Source organism: Equus quagga, chromosome 12 (assembly GCF_021613505.1).
Source record: "Equus quagga isolate Etosha38 chromosome 12, UCLA_HA_Equagga_1.0, whole genome shotgun sequence".
Taxonomy (NCBI): Eukaryota; Metazoa; Chordata; class Mammalia; order Perissodactyla; family Equidae; genus Equus; species Equus quagga.
In genome coordinates, this window is record NC_060278.1 from 81298624 (window position 1) to 81316320 (window position 17697).

General features: G+C 38.1%; 1 protein-coding gene across 4 annotated transcripts in view; it reads right to left on the reverse strand.

The window, feature by feature from the left end:
* Positions 1-17697, reverse strand: part of ATRN (attractin) — a 177577-nt gene that overhangs the window by 98084 nt on the left and 61796 nt on the right. For all 4 annotated transcript variants that reach the window (XM_046678084.1, XM_046678087.1, XM_046678085.1 and 1 more), the window contains exons 6-11: positions 17141-17309; positions 6834-6924; positions 5702-5945; positions 4772-4955; positions 3582-3736; positions 91-175 (exon numbers count right to left, since the gene is read on the reverse strand). In XM_046678084.1, the coding sequence (XP_046534040.1) occupies positions 91-175; positions 3582-3736; positions 4772-4955; positions 5702-5945; positions 6834-6924; positions 17141-17309 (928 nt within the window). The remainder of the gene's footprint in view (positions 1-90; positions 176-3581; positions 3737-4771; positions 4956-5701; positions 5946-6833; positions 6925-17140; positions 17310-17697) is intronic.

The window sequence follows — 17697 nt, forward strand, 5'->3', positions numbered from 1 at the left end:
ATAACATGTAAGTCTAATTCCACTTCATATTTTATTTCATTTTTACTTTAAACACAAGAGAAAAGGACTAAGCACTTCTTTTCCAATTACCTATTGTGTAAGACTGCAGAATGGCCAAATCTGTTGACATCATGGTGGAGATCAGGTCTGGGAAGCACTGACCAGCGGTCACAAGCTAGGAGCAAGAAAAACACATTCAGAAGGCACCACCATTCATCATCAAGAGGAAGTGACATTTTCTTTGGGAAGAAGACCGCAACAAATACAACCTCATAAAATTTGTCTCTCAGTTTTTCTTAGTCATACCATTATTTCTGAGGTAAAATGCAGCAGCAGCAGAAGAGCAGGGCATGGAAGAAGGCAGGACCACGTGGCATCTGATTAGTGAATGCATCCAACATCCATGACACCCATACCACTCACTCTGTGGCCTATCAATTTTACCCACTAGAATGTTTTTTAACTTAAGCAAATTTTACACTTTTCAAAGCTTATGTAAGTAAAACATACGTATTCCATAATTATTTTCCATTCTATATCGATTTGCCCAAACTTAGTAACTAAAATAGGAAAATATAGGTGGAAAATTGAAACTGAAAAACAAAATTCAAACTTAATTTTTTTAAAGTCCTTTCCTAGAGCCCCTAGATCTGCTAATTTTCCTTTGTTCTGACCCATGCTAGTAACTGTTCTAGACCTTAATACTAACCGCTGCTGCTGAACTACACCAACCTCACACTTGCTATCTGCCGCTGTGAGACACTCAGACATTCACACTCACTAAGCAAAGGTTCTTCCACTGGACTCAGTCCTTTATTTACCCTCAATAACAAGAGCTTTCACTTCCTTCTCCTACTCAGCTTAGACTCTGTGGTCTTCCTCACATGGAGAACAGAGACCATCAATTCCCTTAACTTCCTGCCCACCCATCTTGCTTCTTTCCCTAAAACCACAGTGTGGCAGGGATCCTTTCCTCTTATTCCATCTGGCTTTTACCACAGCATTTAAATATGCCCTAGGAGGCACTACACTTCCCCCTTTTCTTCCCTTCATAGACAAGGTTTTTTTTTAATTAAAATTGTCAACATTCACTGTGTATCTCACCTTACATTATTTTTCAGCCTCCTGCAATCTGGATTACTCATCCATGTCTAGAGGATAACAAATGACCTCCTTGTTGCTAAATCTAAAAGACTCTCCAGTCCTTATTTTACTTAATTCCCCTGCAGCCATTGTTAAGTGCTCCCTCACAGGTCACCAATCTTGCCTCACTTTCCTCCAGCTCCTCTGACATGCTTTCAACGGTCTCCATTCTCTTCCAGACTTCTTTATCAGTCTATCCTCCGGCTCTATGCTCATCCCTGATGACACATGCTCCCATCCTGGAGCTTCCCACTATCCCCACGCTGCTCTGTCCCACAGTCCTCTCCAGCTGAACATGCCTCCAAACTCAATTTACTCACTTCATCCCAGACCTTGTCCCTCTACTTCCATTTCCGGCCTTGGTAAAAAAGCACCATCTACCATGGCCCGCACTACATACCTGAGAATAAAGATGCTTTCATCTCTCTCAAAACACACTCCAGATACCCTCAGATTCCAAGTAGTTCTCAAGCCCATCTCTCTCTTTATTCTCACTGCCACTTTCATAGCCTTGGTTCAAACCTTCATCAGGACTTCAGCCCCATCTCCCATCTTGCCCCTTCCCAACTACTCAGGACAATGCCACAAACAGATCTTCCTAAAATGCAAATACAATTCTGTCACCTCTTCTGTAAGATTCTTCAAAAAGCCCAAACTCCTCAGCATGACATAACAGCTCCCTCAAAATCTGACCGTCTGAGAGCTATTTGCTTCTCTAGCTCCACTTGAAGCTACTCCTCCCCAATGTGCTGCTATAATAGAGCCAAAACTAACTATAGTCACGGCCCCAATTACGTGGCAGGGTCTTCTTCCACCTCTGTGTGTCTGCACACAAGCTTCCTTCATCTGAGAAGTCCTGTCTCACTTCACCGAGCTTCCCAGTGTTCCTCGGGACCCAGCCTAGAAAGTCCCTCCTCAAGAAAGCTTTCTCTGACCATAATCTTTACCCCCGCCACGAGTTAAGGGATGCTCATAGGTACTCTCATACATTCCTCTCAGAGCAAGTAACACCCTGAAGTGCAATTATACTGTCTGCTCAGTTCTCTGTCTCCTCCACCATGAGGCCCAAGGATTATAACTTATTCATCTAAGAATTCCCAACGTACAAACTCAGCGAATGGCACATAAATGTTTGTCAAAAAAGAACATCTAGGGGCCGGCCTGGTGGTGTAGTGGTTAAGCTCGTGTGCTCTGCTTCGACAGCCCAGTGTTCTCAGGTTCAGATCCTAGGCACGGACCTACACACCACTCATCAAGCCATGCTGTGGCAGTGTCCCACATACAAAGTAGAGGGAGACTGGCATGGATGTTGGCTCAGGGCCAATCTTCCTCAAGCAAAAAGAGGAGGATTGGCAACAGATGTTAACTCAGGGCCAACCTTCCTCACCAAAAAAAAAAAAAAGGGAAAAGAAAAGAACATCTGATGATATTTAGACAAGAGAATTTCTATTTGTTTTTGGATGAACAAATACTGCCCTCTTCTGGTCAAATTCATTACCACATCAAAAATTTTTAAATTCTGTGTCAAATAGACACAGAATGAGTGAAATCAGTTTCTAGGGAATGAGATAAAGTTATACCTAAACCAACTTAACACAGTGATGGTAGTCACAGCTACATAACATTACTATGTAAGGCCTTTGTAACACAGGAAGACCCAGTTACCCCAATTCATCCTCAAAAATTGACATTCAACCAATTAAAGGGAATGACTTCAAAAAGAATTTAATACAGAAGTAATGCTTTTTAATAGATGTAACATTAATCAAATGAATACAAAAATTACCATTCAGACTTGTTCAAGTGACCTGACCGTTTTTTTTGTTTTTTGTTAAAGATTGGCACCTGGGGGGCTGGCCCCGTGGCCGAGTGGTTAAGTTCGCGCGCTCCGCTGCAGGTGGCCCAGTGTTTCGTTGGTTCGAGTCCTGGGCGCGGACATGGCACTGCGCATCAGACCACACTGAGGCGGCGTCCCACATGCCACAACTAGAAGAACCCACAACGAGGAATACACAACTATGTACCGGAGGGCTTTGGGGAGAAAAAGGAAAAAAAAAAATCTTTAAAAAAAAAAAAAAAAAAAAAAAGATTGGCACCTGGGCTAACAACTGTTGCCAATCTTTTTTTTTTTTTCTTTTTTTTTCTGCTTTATCCCCACAACCCCCCCCCCCACCCCCGTACACAGTTGTATATCTTAGTTGCAGGTCATTCCAGTTGTGGGATGTGGGACACCGCCTCAACGTGGCCTGACGAGCAGTGCCATGTCCGCGCCCAGAATCCAAACCCTGGGCTGCCACAGCGGAGCACGCAAACTTAACCACTCAGCCACGGAGCTGGCCCCTGACCGTTTTTTAAGTAGCAATATTTTCAGTTTCCTTTAAAATGTTGCCTATAGACAAAAAAGACTCTTGAAGATAAAATGGTTTGGGGAAACTTACCAATGTCATAAGCCATGAAATCTGAAGAGAAGCATTTGGCGCCATGGCTCATGGACGTGTCATTGTGTGTGTTTCCTCCAAACACCAGCATGGTTCCACTCACTATCACAGCTGTGTGCAAGTAACGGAAAAATCGGCTGTCCTTAAGAATGGTCCTTTTGAGTTTATTTAAAAATAATAAATACAAGGTTAGTTTTTTAGAATACTTATCATCTAATTGCTAATGCAAACATAACCATTTTCTTAACTTCAGATCCAAATGTGCAAATACTTCTGGATTTTCCCCTATATATAAGTAACTTTCTTCACAATAAATAAATTGTAAAAATCTTACAGACCTATGAGAACTCTGACAAAATATATTAAGAGCCTTAACAATGTTCATACCTTATGGCCTTAGAATTCCAGTTTCAGGGTAGAAATCATGTGAAATACAGACAGAAGCTTACGCACAATGATTTATTAATACAACAAAAGCTAGAAACCAAAATTTCCAACTGTACAGGATCAGTAGTCCACATCAGAGTATTACACAGCCACTAAAAATGATGGTTTTAATGACAGACAGAATGAAAATGGTATCTATAGCATGGTCTCAAATATGTGAGGGAATATGAAAAGAAAGAAGAGAAACCATTGCTTTATAATTATGTTATTTCATAACTCAAACTTGCTTTACATTTATTAAAATTAGCATACTTTATATAGACCAATATACAGTTCAGAGTGAGGAAATGCTAACCTATTAGGTACTGAGACCACCTGTTTGACGATTTTATGGAATGACGCCAGTAACTGACTCCAGTTATCATCAGAAATCAATCATCAAGAAAAGGTTAAAAAAGGGATATACTCTACTTAATTACAAAAGTGTGCATAAACTCAGTTATATAGAACAATTTATGCCTTAGGATTTTGAAGAACTAAAATTTTACAGAAGTACAGAGTATCTGAAAATCGAAAACCAGTCAAAAACACCAAGCATTTTCTAATCAACCTACTAAAAATTATAGAATGCAACAAAATAAATACTAGCTACTTTATTACCTTCTGCTTATTTCCCAATTTTTCTATTTATAGTGCTGAAGAGAATTATCTGCTAGGCCTGAAAACAAAAATATAGCAGAATATTTTCCCAGCAACTGCCAGAATTCACACCTTAAAGTGAAAGCTCATGAAAAAGCACCCACCACATCTGGGTGTCCACATCGTATCTGTAGAGATCATCTGCAAGCCGGTATTTATTGGCGCTGAAAGCCTTGTAGCCTCCGTGAACATAAAGGGCCTTGGTCCTGTGGTCATAGACACTGCTATGGCCGTAGCCTCCTTGGACAAGGGCACCATGGGTAGGTAATATGCTCCATGTGTTCTTATCTGGGAAGAGAAGACAGTTAAAGGCAAATGTGCAGGCTCCTCCTCTCTAATACTTAAAATATCAAAGAGCTTAGGACAAGAGAACAGATTTCAGGAGAACTGATACATATAACTTTCTTTTATCTTTCTATTTTTAAAGGAAGGCGACCTAAAATTTCTAACAAAGCTAGGTAGCCAAACTTCAATCTGTTAAATGTTCGGATGTTCTAATATGCCATGTAGGAAAATTACATTAAATTTTAAAGACTCAGATTCCCCTCAATTGAACAGTTAATTCACCATGACCTTTAGTTACCAATACACAGACGTACTTTACAGGCCTACTTTCTCCAAATATCAATTATAGCTGGTACTCCTACTCCACAAAAACAGATATAATAAAATTTAACCAAAGGAAAGATTACAGATTAAGGGGAAATCACACTCCATTAAACTAACCCTAAAGGGCTATCTAAATTCTTTTTCTTCAGAATATTTGCTGTTTTGAATCATTTTTACTTATTTTATTTTCAACACCCAAAACATTTAATGCCATCTTTGGGCCCTTGCAAAATTGACAGTGACAAATATATACTACATAGCAGCATCAATAATCTGAATTTCATTGGTAATATATAAATGTTCACTGCAGATCAAGATAAAGTACTGGATAAAGGTTAGGTTGAATCTCGTTAAATGGTCATAATAACAAGGGTAAAGGTTATCAATGTGACATTCAAAAGATCCACTGGAAAAAATATACCTACCCAAGTCATATTCTTGCACATTGCTTATATATCCATAGAGAGGGCAGTGACCAAAGATGACCAGCATAACCACTCGGCCAGTTTTCAACGTGACAATGTGTGCCGAGTGCCCGACCACTGCATACTGCTCCTTTGCTTTAGGGGTCAACAATACCCATGATTCATTATGAATATGAAACACTCGCAACTCATTGGTCACATTCCCTGTTGAATCAATTTTTCCTCCATACATGTAAATTTTATCCTAGGGAAAAAAATGTAAATAAAATTCTAAAAAACAATGACAGGCTCAAATCTGAGAACAGAAAAGGATCAATTCAAAACCTTGATATTATTCTTAGCTTAAAAAGTGTTACTGAAATGCACCTTTCTGTCAATTATTACGAAAAAGACGGAGAAAGGAACAAAATAAATTACACTCTGTATCTCTAACACTTTGCCACTTTTCTTGGACTTCCTCTCACGAGAAAATGATTTGGAAAAATAAAGTTGAAACGTTCCCCCATCCTATCATAAACCACAAAAACAAGGAAATGAAAATGATTATTCAGTTACATTGCAATGTGGCTATTCTTGGCTAAACTTGCTAACAAACACAAAAGCTAATCTACACTGTATTGATTTTTAACCATTTAGTACCACAATCATAATATCCCAGTACAATTTTAATCTATTCAAATCTCTCAGCTTAAATTAGTTTCAACTTTAATTTCCACTTATAACTTAGCCAATTACATACCCTTCCAAAACAGAAAGTTTCCCCCAATTAAAAGCCAACAGTGAAGTCAAAATCACAGAGACAGAAAGTAGAATGGTGGTTGCCAGGGGCGGGGCAAAGGGAGAAATGGGGAATTATTGTTTAATGGACACAGAGCTGCAGTTTTACAAGATGATAAGACTTACAGAGATGGGTAGTGGTAACAGTTGTATAATATTATGAATGTATTTAATACCATTGAATTGTACACTTAAAATGGTTAACATGGTAAATTTTACATTATGTGTATTTTACCACAATAAAAAAGATTAGGGGAAAAAACCCAACACCAACTAGGTTTTCAACCACATAATACAGTAAAGTAACCGTGGAAGAGTTGTGTTTCTAGCTTAGTACACAGTGGAGACATTTTACCTTGTATAATGCTAAAGAATGACCGTATCTAACAACCACATTGTTCACAGAAGGGTTCAGTGTGAGCCACTCCCTAGAAGCAAGGTCATACCTACAAAACAAACAGATCATATTTTCACCCAAATGACAAAACAGAACATCTTGTACTCTTTTATTTGTGATATAATCCAGTTTGGAGTTGCTCAATAAATCTGCCATGGACATGGGGAGGTGCCTTGGGCCCACTGGGCATGGAAGAACTCCAGAAGTACAGCTAGGCTGCACAGCCCTGGGACAAGAAAGAAGAAAAATCTACTAAAGTTTCTAATGCTTCCTGAAAATCTTTTCTACACACTGTCTAAAGCACTTGAAGGTTGCATTATACTCACAGGATTGAAGACTTTTATTACCATAACTTTTCTTTCATTTAATCATGCAAAATTGAAGATACACACTGAAAAGGGATGATAATTAAAAAAAATTCCTAACCTTTGCCTTTCTTTATCTAATTGATTTTAAAAGTCATATTTTCAAGAAAACTAGAATATCATTATAGCATTTCAACTATACTATGAATACATTTAAAGACCTTTAAAATACAAAAAATGCCCCAAAGAAACACAATCTTGCCTTGCAGCATTAATCACATTCAATATCTTAGAACATTCACTTTGTTTTTGAGGAAAACATCACTCTATTGTTTTTATTAAAATCATACATACTCATTATGAAGACTGTAACCAATGAAAAAAAACCTAAACACAACCCCACATCCCATCACCTAGAAATGAATATCATTAAGTAAATATCATTGCAGACATTTTTCTATGCATATGTACAGACAGAAGAATAAATTGATAATATATATACACACACCAAGGGGAGCATACTATGGATGACACTTTTAATAAATAGTGTTAATTCTACTTTTTATATAATAGGAAAAAGAAACCCAAGGGAAATCAATGATATTATTATACTTTAAATAAATGTTTAGTAACTTTCTCTAAGCTTTTCTGAATATTTCAAGTTTTTTAAAAATTATGGAAAACATTATTATATATAAACAAGACCTAAGAAAGTTTTATCACATAATAGCAAAAAAGCAAACATATCCATCAATAGAAAACAGATTAACAAATTATATCTATATAATAAGTCAATTATATTTCATAAAATATAATATACTGAGTGAAAAATAAATACACTACTCAAGCAACATATTATCAACATAAATCTCAAAACAACATTGAGCTAAAAAGTAAACTGCAGAACATTGTTCCTATAAAGACTAGAAGCAGAAAATTTATTAATTCTAATACATGTGCCTATATATTTAAAGTGTAAGGATATGTATGTGAACCAATGACACCACAAAATCAGGATATTGATTATCTCTGGGATTCTAGAGGGGCATGCAGGGTCTTAACTACATAAGCAATGTTTGATTCCCTAACTTGGGTGGTGAGTACATTAGTATTCATTATTTTTCTCTAAACCTTTCCTTTTGCCTTAAATATTTTATACATGATCTGAAGCAAATATATCAAAATGGTGATATTTATTAAATGTGAGTGCTAGATAAATCAATACCAATTACTTTTCATGTATTCTTTGAATATTCTACATTTTAAAAAATACATGAAAAATTATTCAGAGGTTGGATTTAGTTTTAAGTCATATATAATTTAATTGTGGACAGAATGCACTAACTTTCTGCAGTGAAAGTTGAAAACCTTACCAACACACGTTTCCTCCCATTTCCTCTCCCAATTTCTGTTATATAATTCTACACTGTCCAGGTTCATAACATTCACATTCCATTCTATAACTAACTACACTGGATCTGTACTTTAGCTGTATTTTAGCTGAGCCAATCTCTTCACAGTCCTCTTACCACAACTTCTCTTCTTGAGTCTTTAATTCTTAATTGCTCAATTTTACTGTCAAGTGGCTTTTTTTCTAGTAGAGCTCATCTATGCACCTTTCCCTAAATTCCTGCATGTTTAAGAATATCTGCTCGCTAGCTTTGCAGTTGTATGACACCTTGGCTGGGTATAATATTCTTGGGGTGTCCTTTCTTTCCCACAGAACTTTGCAGATGCTGTTCCTTTGAACACTGCTGGTATTGAAAGTTGCTATGGAGAAGTCTGAGGCTAGTCTGATTTTTCCTTTTACATGATTTTCTTCTCTTCTTGGAAGCATAAAAAAGTCTCAATCATTCTCATTCTCTCTTCCTGCTCCCCTCCCCTCTCTCCTCACTCCCTCCCTCCCTTTCTCTCTCTCTCTCTTTTTTTTTTGCTGAGGAAGATTAACCCTGAGCTAACATCTGTGCCAATCTTCCTCCACTTTCTATGTGGGTTGCTGCTACAGCATGGCTGATAAGTGGTGTAAGTCCGCGCCCAGGATCCGAATCTGCGAACCCAGACTACCAAAACGGAGCACACTGAACTTAACCACTATGCCACAGGGCTGGTCAAACTCTCTCACTATTTTTTAAAGATACAGTATTGTACTTTACTTGAGGTAGAAATAACTTAAATCCATCCAGGGAAATGGTCTTACAAAACAGACTGTATATCCCTGCAACACTTTTGTAGAACTCTGGCTTGGAAACACTTTCCAAGTGTTTCCTGAGAAAGACTACTATGGCTTTATATACCATACCATTTGCCATATACATCTTATGTTCAAGCATGGCCTATTTCAGTAAGCTTGAAAGAGAGGAAAGAAACAGCACAGAAAAAAGTCTCCAGATGATCCAATCCACATCTCTTTCAAGTGACACGGAGGGTGCTCAATCCGTATCTGCATGCATTTTGCCCTTCCTCAGTCAACAACATATCAGCCCAAGAGCTGGTCAGAGACATCAGGGTGCTGGCAGGTCCCCATAACTTGGCTAAGATGAAGTGCCAGAAGATACTTACATAACAGGCTGCCACTCTTTTCACCACACAGAGAAGCAAACACAGGACAAGAACAATGTTGATACAATAAACCGTAAAAAATGCCAAGCACCAAATAAATGCTCCTCCTTCTGGGAGCCAAGTCCAAGATAATGGAATAGTGAACAACCAGTTCTAAGACTTGGATAGGCAGATAAGCAAAAACAAACTTCAGGAATTAAGAAATAGGTGTCTTCCACAGAACTGCAGCCATCTCTCTCACAAACTCCTCCTTGATGCCTGGTAACACGATGCCCATAATGCCACAGGACACATGCTCCACCACCCACAGTGGCCTGGTATCCAACCACAGCATCTGGCCATCCAAAAACCACAGCAAAGGCTCTGTGGAGATTGGATGTGACCCCAGCCAGCAGGAGGCACAAAACTACCTGAGGCTTCCCACACAGTAATATGTCCTTTATCCTAAAAGTTCAATAACTTGATAAATCAAGTCTTTTCGTCAACCACCTATAAAATTTTCCTGAAACATCTTGTGCTATTTCAATCTTTTTGTTCTGTTAGGTTCCTTTCTTCAGTGATGGCAATTATCTTTATATTGCATCACTTCTTCTGTCTTCCATGTGTTTTTGCTTTTTTCTAAGTATTTCAAACTTTTTGCTTATATTCACTGGAATCATCTCTATTAACTTGTCACTAATTCAATTTTCATTCTAGTTTTGCTGTATATAATTTATCCATATTTCTTTAGGTCTGCAATCTCCCATTTCATCTCATACTGTTATTATGATCTTTTTGTCTTTCAGCTTATTTTTCTGAATTCAATTTATCATTAAGTTGATCTATAGAAAGAAGAAATTAGAAGGAATCTCCTGCTCCTTGAAGTTACTTTTCGTCTACGATTGGCTCTTGTGAGCTTTTTACATGCTGTCTTCTGTCTTCCACTTTATTATTTCATCATAGAATATTTGCATTAGCTACAATGTCGCTTCTTTCACCTTGCTTGTGGTTAGAGATTGCTCTCCAGACATTTTCTTTGCAAAGTGTGGGTGATTTCTAAATTCTTTTTCCACTGTTTCTACGACAAGTTTATCTTTTCACCCTAACTTTAGTGTGAGAGCTGCTATTTTATGTTCTATCCACTTTTCTGAAGTCTGAGGAAATGTTAGGGTTCTAATGGGGAGAGGGTGCAGTCTAGGAGAATATAATACCCAGACTCTACTCTCTTCTTAAGATTTTAAGTGTCCTCCCCCAGTGTTCAAAGCATATACCAAATTAAACAGAAGCCCTGACTTCTGGGTAGAGTCAGCCACTTGATCAGTTTCTCTCTTTTTCACATGATCCTCCCCAGTAACAATCTCACCCACTCTTCAGTTAAAAGAGTAAAAAAAATGATACCCATTCAGTTGCTTGTTTCTAGATTTGGGGCTATTAGTGAGAATTCTCAGACTCTCACTCATATGGTTTTTACAGGATGGAGAAGGGGTCAGCCTTGCTGTCCCGGTGAGTCTGTTTTAAAGTTTACTGGATTACGTGACACTCCTTTCCTTGTTTGGTTACCTGTTGCTCAATTTCTTACTATTTTTTTTCAACTTTATGAAAACACTTTTTTGTTCAAAGAAAGGAAATTCAGCAACGAGGTTTCAACTGGAAGTCATAACCCTGGAGACCAAGACCATTTGTTTTGCAAGAGGATCCTTTGGTAACAATAAAACAGGAACTGCTTTTTAATGCAACTTAAAAGTTCTGGGTTAACAGGGTTGTGGAGAAACAGAGAATAAGCACAATTCTTGAAATATTCTTACATAATAGTATAAATGATAAAATTTATACTCTAAGTTCCAGAAATACTTCCTCTAAAAGGAGTCACTATATTTACTTTTCGTGCATTAGTAAAAATTTATTTGAAACTGTATTAATATTTACATGAAACACATAAAGCTGTAAAAATTATGTTTTGATCAAGTACAAGCAGAAGAAATGTTACGATCTATAAAACAAATGTGACTCATGAGGTACACCAAATAAAAGCAAGAGGTGACACTAGTATTTCTAGGAACAAATATTTATCAAGGAAATAAATAATTATTTATTCTCCCATTCATTTGATAAATACTTATTTGAGCATGTTCTATGAGCCCTGACTTGAGTGAGTAAACAAGGTATCTAACCTTGGAGAACATATAGTGGAAAAGGCAGGAAACGAGCAAGCATAACAATGGGCACAGACAGAATTAAAAATTACGAACACTGCTCTAAAGGAAATGAGAACTATGAAAAAGAACAGCGAGAACCTGCCTGAACTGGCTGATCAGGGAAGATCTCTCTGTGAGTCAGTTAACTGAGAGCTAAAGGGTGAGAATAAACCAGGCTGAGGTACAAGAGCACAATAGTTTAGACAGAGAAACAGTGAACACACAGGGCCTTAAAGTGAGGATGCACATGGTGAGTTCTGGGTAAAGAAAGAGGGCCGGTGGGACAGGAGTACAGTGAATGGAGGCAGGAGGGGTACAAGTTAAGTCTGGGAAGGTAAGACATGGTCAGATAAGGTAGGCCCATTATGGCCAGTGGGAAGCCACTGATGGGTTTTAAGAAGGTAATAAATGATATGATTTATACTGTTAAAGAATCATCCCAATTGATATTTAGAAAATAGATTAAGAGGAATGAATGGAAACAGACTTGGTAAGAATCTACTGCTGAAGCCTAGGTGAAAGACAACGGCAGGCTGGTCACAGAGAGAAAAGAAGGAATATGGCGTGTATTTGGTGACGAAGTTGATGGGGCTTGATATGAGGTTATGATATGAGGATGTAAAGGACAAGAAGTATCAAAATAACTCCCAGATTTCTTGCTTCGAGAGAGGATGATGCCAGGCACAAGAGTAAAAATCACATAAATGGTAGAATATATGACTATCATAATACCTGTGTAACAGTGGAAGGGACAATCACTTTCACATCTTTAATTTTACCTTTACTTCTCAAGGGGCATGGCACTGGAAGTAGTAAGAAGTGGTTAGATTAGGGATAGATTTTAAAGGAGGAGCTAACAAGATTTGCTGAAATATTGTAGCAGACAGACACTAGGGTGGTCCTCAAGATCTCTGCCTCTTAGCGTTCATAACCATGTATGATCGGCCCCTCAAGTATGAGAAGGATCTATGACTTGCTTCTAACCAACAGAATATGGCAAAGATGATGAGTTGTCATTTCCGTAACATCCATCCTGCTAGCAGACTCAGTCTAGAGACTCTCCTTGTGGCCTGATGAAGTAAGCAGCCATACAGAGGAAGCCCAAGTGATAAGGAACTGTTGGTGGCCTCCAGTTGATAGCCAGCAAGAAGCCAGGACCCTCAGTCTTACAATCAAAGGAAATGGATTCTGCCAACAACCTTAGGGAGCTTGGAAGTGGATTCTTCCCCAGTTGAAACTAGATGAGAACAAAGGCTAGGGGATTCCTTGATCGCAGAAGACTCAGTTAAGCTGTGCCCAGACTCCTGACCAGCAGAAACTATGAGGTAATAAATGTGAGTTGTCTAAGCTGCTAAGTTTATGGCAATTTCTTATACAGCAAGAGACAATACACACTGATATGGGGTGTAAAAAAGCAAGAAGTCGAAGATGATTTCAAATTTTTGGCTTAAACAAAATTTTTGAAGGATAGAGTCGTCCTCAACTGAGACAGAGACATCTAAGGCAAGAACAGGCTTGGGAAAAAGATCAGTTTTGGACACATGGAGTTTAAGATGTCTATGAGACAGCCAAAAGATCAAGATGTCAAATAAAGAGGTAGAGATATGAGTTCAGGTGAAAAGTCTAGGACGTAGATATAAATTTGGGAGTCAACAGCATGAAGGCCAAGATATTATATGAGATCACCAAGAAAGTGAACATACACTCTCACGGAAGAAGACCAAGGGCTGAGCCCTGGGACACGTTCAGAAGTCAGTGAGCTAAAGAGGAACCAGCTAAGGAGGCTGAGAAGGAATAAGTAGTTAGAAAAAATTTCAAGAGAATGTGGAGTCCTGGAAGCCAAGTGAAGCAAGTGTTTAAAAGAGGAGGAAGGGACTAGGTGTATCAAATGTTGGTGACAGATCAAGTAAGATGAGGACTAAGAATTAAAAATTTTAAATTCAGCTCCTGACTCACACTAGCCACATTTCTAATGCTCAATAACCACATGTGGCTAGTGACGTGACAGTGTAATACAACAGTGTAAATATAGAACACTTCCAACATGACTGAATCAGAAACTGTCCACTGGACAGTTCTGATGTACAGAACAGAAGAGAGAATAAATGAACACAGATACAGGTAACGGTTAAATGTAGTGGCGGCAGTTTGTGAAAGTCCTCTTCTGATAACTTTTATCTTTCAAAACAGAAATAGGAAGCAAGACCATTAGCTGAGAGTGAAAACAGGAGAAAATGTGGTGGAGATTTGAAAAATGAAAAGAAAGTATGACAGCTGAGCAGGAGAATGAGAAAGAACCAACAGACTGTAAACCCCTCTGGAAGGCAGGGATTGACTGCTGGAGTTTGCCCACTTCCTGAACCTGTGTGTGCATGCCTTTTGCCAATATCGGGCACTTTTCAACCATTATTTCTTCAAACAGTTTTTTAGACACATCGTTCTCCTCTCCTTCCAGCACTCCTACAGTGACCGAAATGTTAAGACGTTTTTTGTTATAGTCCACAGGTTTCTGAGGTTCTGTTCATTTTTTTCATATTCTATATTCTCTCTGTTGTTCAGATTGAGGAATTTCTATTGTTCTATCTTGAAGTTCGCTGAATCTTTCCTCTATCCTCTCCATTCTGCTGTTGGGCCTATCCACTGAGATTTCTGTTTTGGTTACCGTTTTTTCAGTTCTAAAGTTTCCATTTGATTCTTCTTTATATCTTTTCATTCTTTGGTGACACTATTTTTTCATTTGTTTCAAGTGTGTCTACAACTGCTTGTTGAAGCATCTTTATAATGGCTGCTTTAAAATCTTGTCAGATAATTCTAATATCTGTGTCATCCTGGTGTCAGCATCTCTTGATTGCCTCTTCTCATTCACATTGAGATTTTTCCTGGCTCTTAGCATGACAAATGATTTTCAATTGAAATTTGAACATTTTGGGTACCATGATTTGAGATTCTGGATCTTATTTAAATCTCCTGTTATAGCAGGCTTCCTCTGACACCACCCAAGCAGAGAGTGGGAACGTCAACTCATTACTGTTGTTACTGCCAGATAGGGGTAGGATTCCAGGCTCCCCACATGGTCTCCACTCATGTCGCAGGGGTGGGGAGGCCTCACTACTGCCTGGTGGAGAAGAAAGTCCCAGCTCCCTAAGTGGCCTTCTCTAACACTACACTGGCAGCGGGGGTTGGAGCACCTAACTACTTCCCGACAAGAGTGGAAAATCTAGACTCTCCACTCAGACTTTGCTGGCAGGGGTGAGGGTGGGGCTACAGTTCTTTGTGTGGTATTTGGCTGGAGTAGAGTCGTTACTGTCTGGAAGTTTTCTATCTGGCTAAGCTCCCCCTTTCCTGGTCCTCGAGCTAGAGAGAACAGGTTTTTCTTGGGGCTTTTTAAGCTTGTGCCTATTGACATTTCCAGATTGGTGATTTTTCCAACATCAAGTCTGGGATATATAAGACAAAAAGAAAACCCCTGGAATTTACTGCTAGGTTATTCCTTGGGTCTTGAGGTCCCTAGACAGAATGACTTCTCTCTACCTTTCAGAGTTTTCTCATGTTTGTTTTATAGATAATGTTCAGGGTTAACTGTACTTACTACAAAGCACAGGGGAAAGTAAGTTTATTTATGATTTTTTTTAAATTTCCTTGTTCATATTCTATTTCTAAAGGAGTATCTGTTATGTTTAGCTACTCTGTGTTCCTTCTAGGTTTGTCTTCAACTCTGAAATTATTTTTAAATTCTTTCCTAATTTCTAGCATCTCATTTCCAAATTTTTCCACTTTTGATTATATTGTTCTTTCACATCTTGTATCATTTTTTTTTGTACTTGAGCTTTGGGAATACTAAGTTGTCATTTTCATCAGGTTAGTAAGCATATTCTCTATTGGGCTTTCACGAATGAAGGGCTGTTGCTCTACTCCTTATTTTCTTATTTCCTGTAACAACTTTCTACGAGATCTGACCTTGATATTTTTTTGTTGCTCAATTTTAAGTAAAATTACTTTTCCCTGAACTTTCAGCAGAGAGGCTCAGTTTAGGATAGTTTCTCTAATTTCTCAGCTCTCTAGATCACTTTTTTTGTTGTTAGATTGTACTATTCAAATAGATGGTAGCTTACTTGTTGACATCTCTTGGCTCTGTTCTCCTCCCTGACCATTACCTAGACTTTCTTTTACTTTTTCTCTACTGTCCCTGTCCTGTTCAATTTGAATTCTCTTCCCAGCAGCTTCTCCTCAGTGTGGAACTTTCTCCTGCAAAGAGACTTTGGCTGGTTCATTCTAAGAGTTAATAAGGCATAAACTCCTCCAGCCCTTCAGACCCCACCACAGATCCCTAGAGCTCACCCACTACTAGAATGTGCAAAGTCTGTCCAATTCCACCTGCTGTTCTCAAAGTGGCTTGCTGAATTTTTGAGCGAGTCTCTTCTGGTTACTGGAGCCTGTGGGTCAGCTCAGTGCTCCCTTTGCTTCCTCCTACACAGATGCTGATACCACATAGGTCTAGTAGCTGTCAATGATTTAGCCCCATCCATTTGTGTAGATACAATCTGACCAAGTTTTGTTACAGATGTTAACAATGTGTTCTTGATTTTGCTATCCTAGCTGTTCTGTGTGTTTTAATTGGGGATTCAGAAACTATGCCACCACTGTCATATTTCCAGAATCCCTTAAAGAACAGATGTTGGTTTTTGACAACCTTCATTAATATAACATGCCTAGAAAAAACTCTCAGGGCACAAAATCAGCATGAATAAGTGTTCATAAATTTCTCCCAAAAGTCAGTCTCCATAGCTAATTCCACTGTGACAACATATATTTCCCTACAAGATGAGCAACATGGACCAGCAAATAGACCTTGAACCCTGGGAAGTATTAGACAATGGTATAATTTCCACTAGCAAACTATAACTTCAAACTATTTGATCTACAGGAATGTTAATTAAATTAAGAGGTAAAGTAACCCCCTATTTATATAGAACCTACTATATGTACCAAAAGCAAAATATGAGAGACAGTATCTGGAAAAGATGAATTACTGCTTATTACAACCATGAATTCATTGTGGTTCCCAATTTCAAAAACTAAGAATACGTGAAAACACTCTCAAATACTACTACCAAAATATTAACAGTGAGTTTGCTCAGGTAATGGAATTACTGATGATTTCTTTTCTTTTGGCTATCTTTATAAATTTCCAAAATAGAAAATTAAGATTCTGTTTAAAACAACTTACGCTAGAACCATGTTGTAATCTGAGTGGTTGAACATATATCCTCCAACAACCCACATTATATCTCCATTGACCACAGCTTTGTGAGAGGCTCTGGGAAGCTTTAGGTTAGAATATTCCTCTCGAGTCCAAAATGACTGGTTAGCTGGTACAGGAATTGAACATCCAGGACCTAATAAAACATAACAAATTAGCTTCAAGAAACGCAGCTTTAAAATTACTGCATTTCAAGTTTTAATCATCTAACTGTAACAAATATCTAAAGAATACTTAGTCTTTCCTTTAGATCTAAATATCAGAAAAACCCTTTAATTTGTGCTTTCAATTTACTTAAAGCTAGTGACCAAGGGTAATCTCTAACAAAATTCAAAATCATATACTTTCTAATGATGACTTGACCATATCCAGATTAGGATCTTTTAGTAATAAAACACTTGCTTAAGCAGTTCTCAGAGGAAAGAGTAAACAAAGGAATTATTAACTCAAATGAAAAACTTTAAAGTTAAAATGTAAAGACTAGTTGCAAGAGCAAAAATACAAACTATCCATTTCCTGGAAAA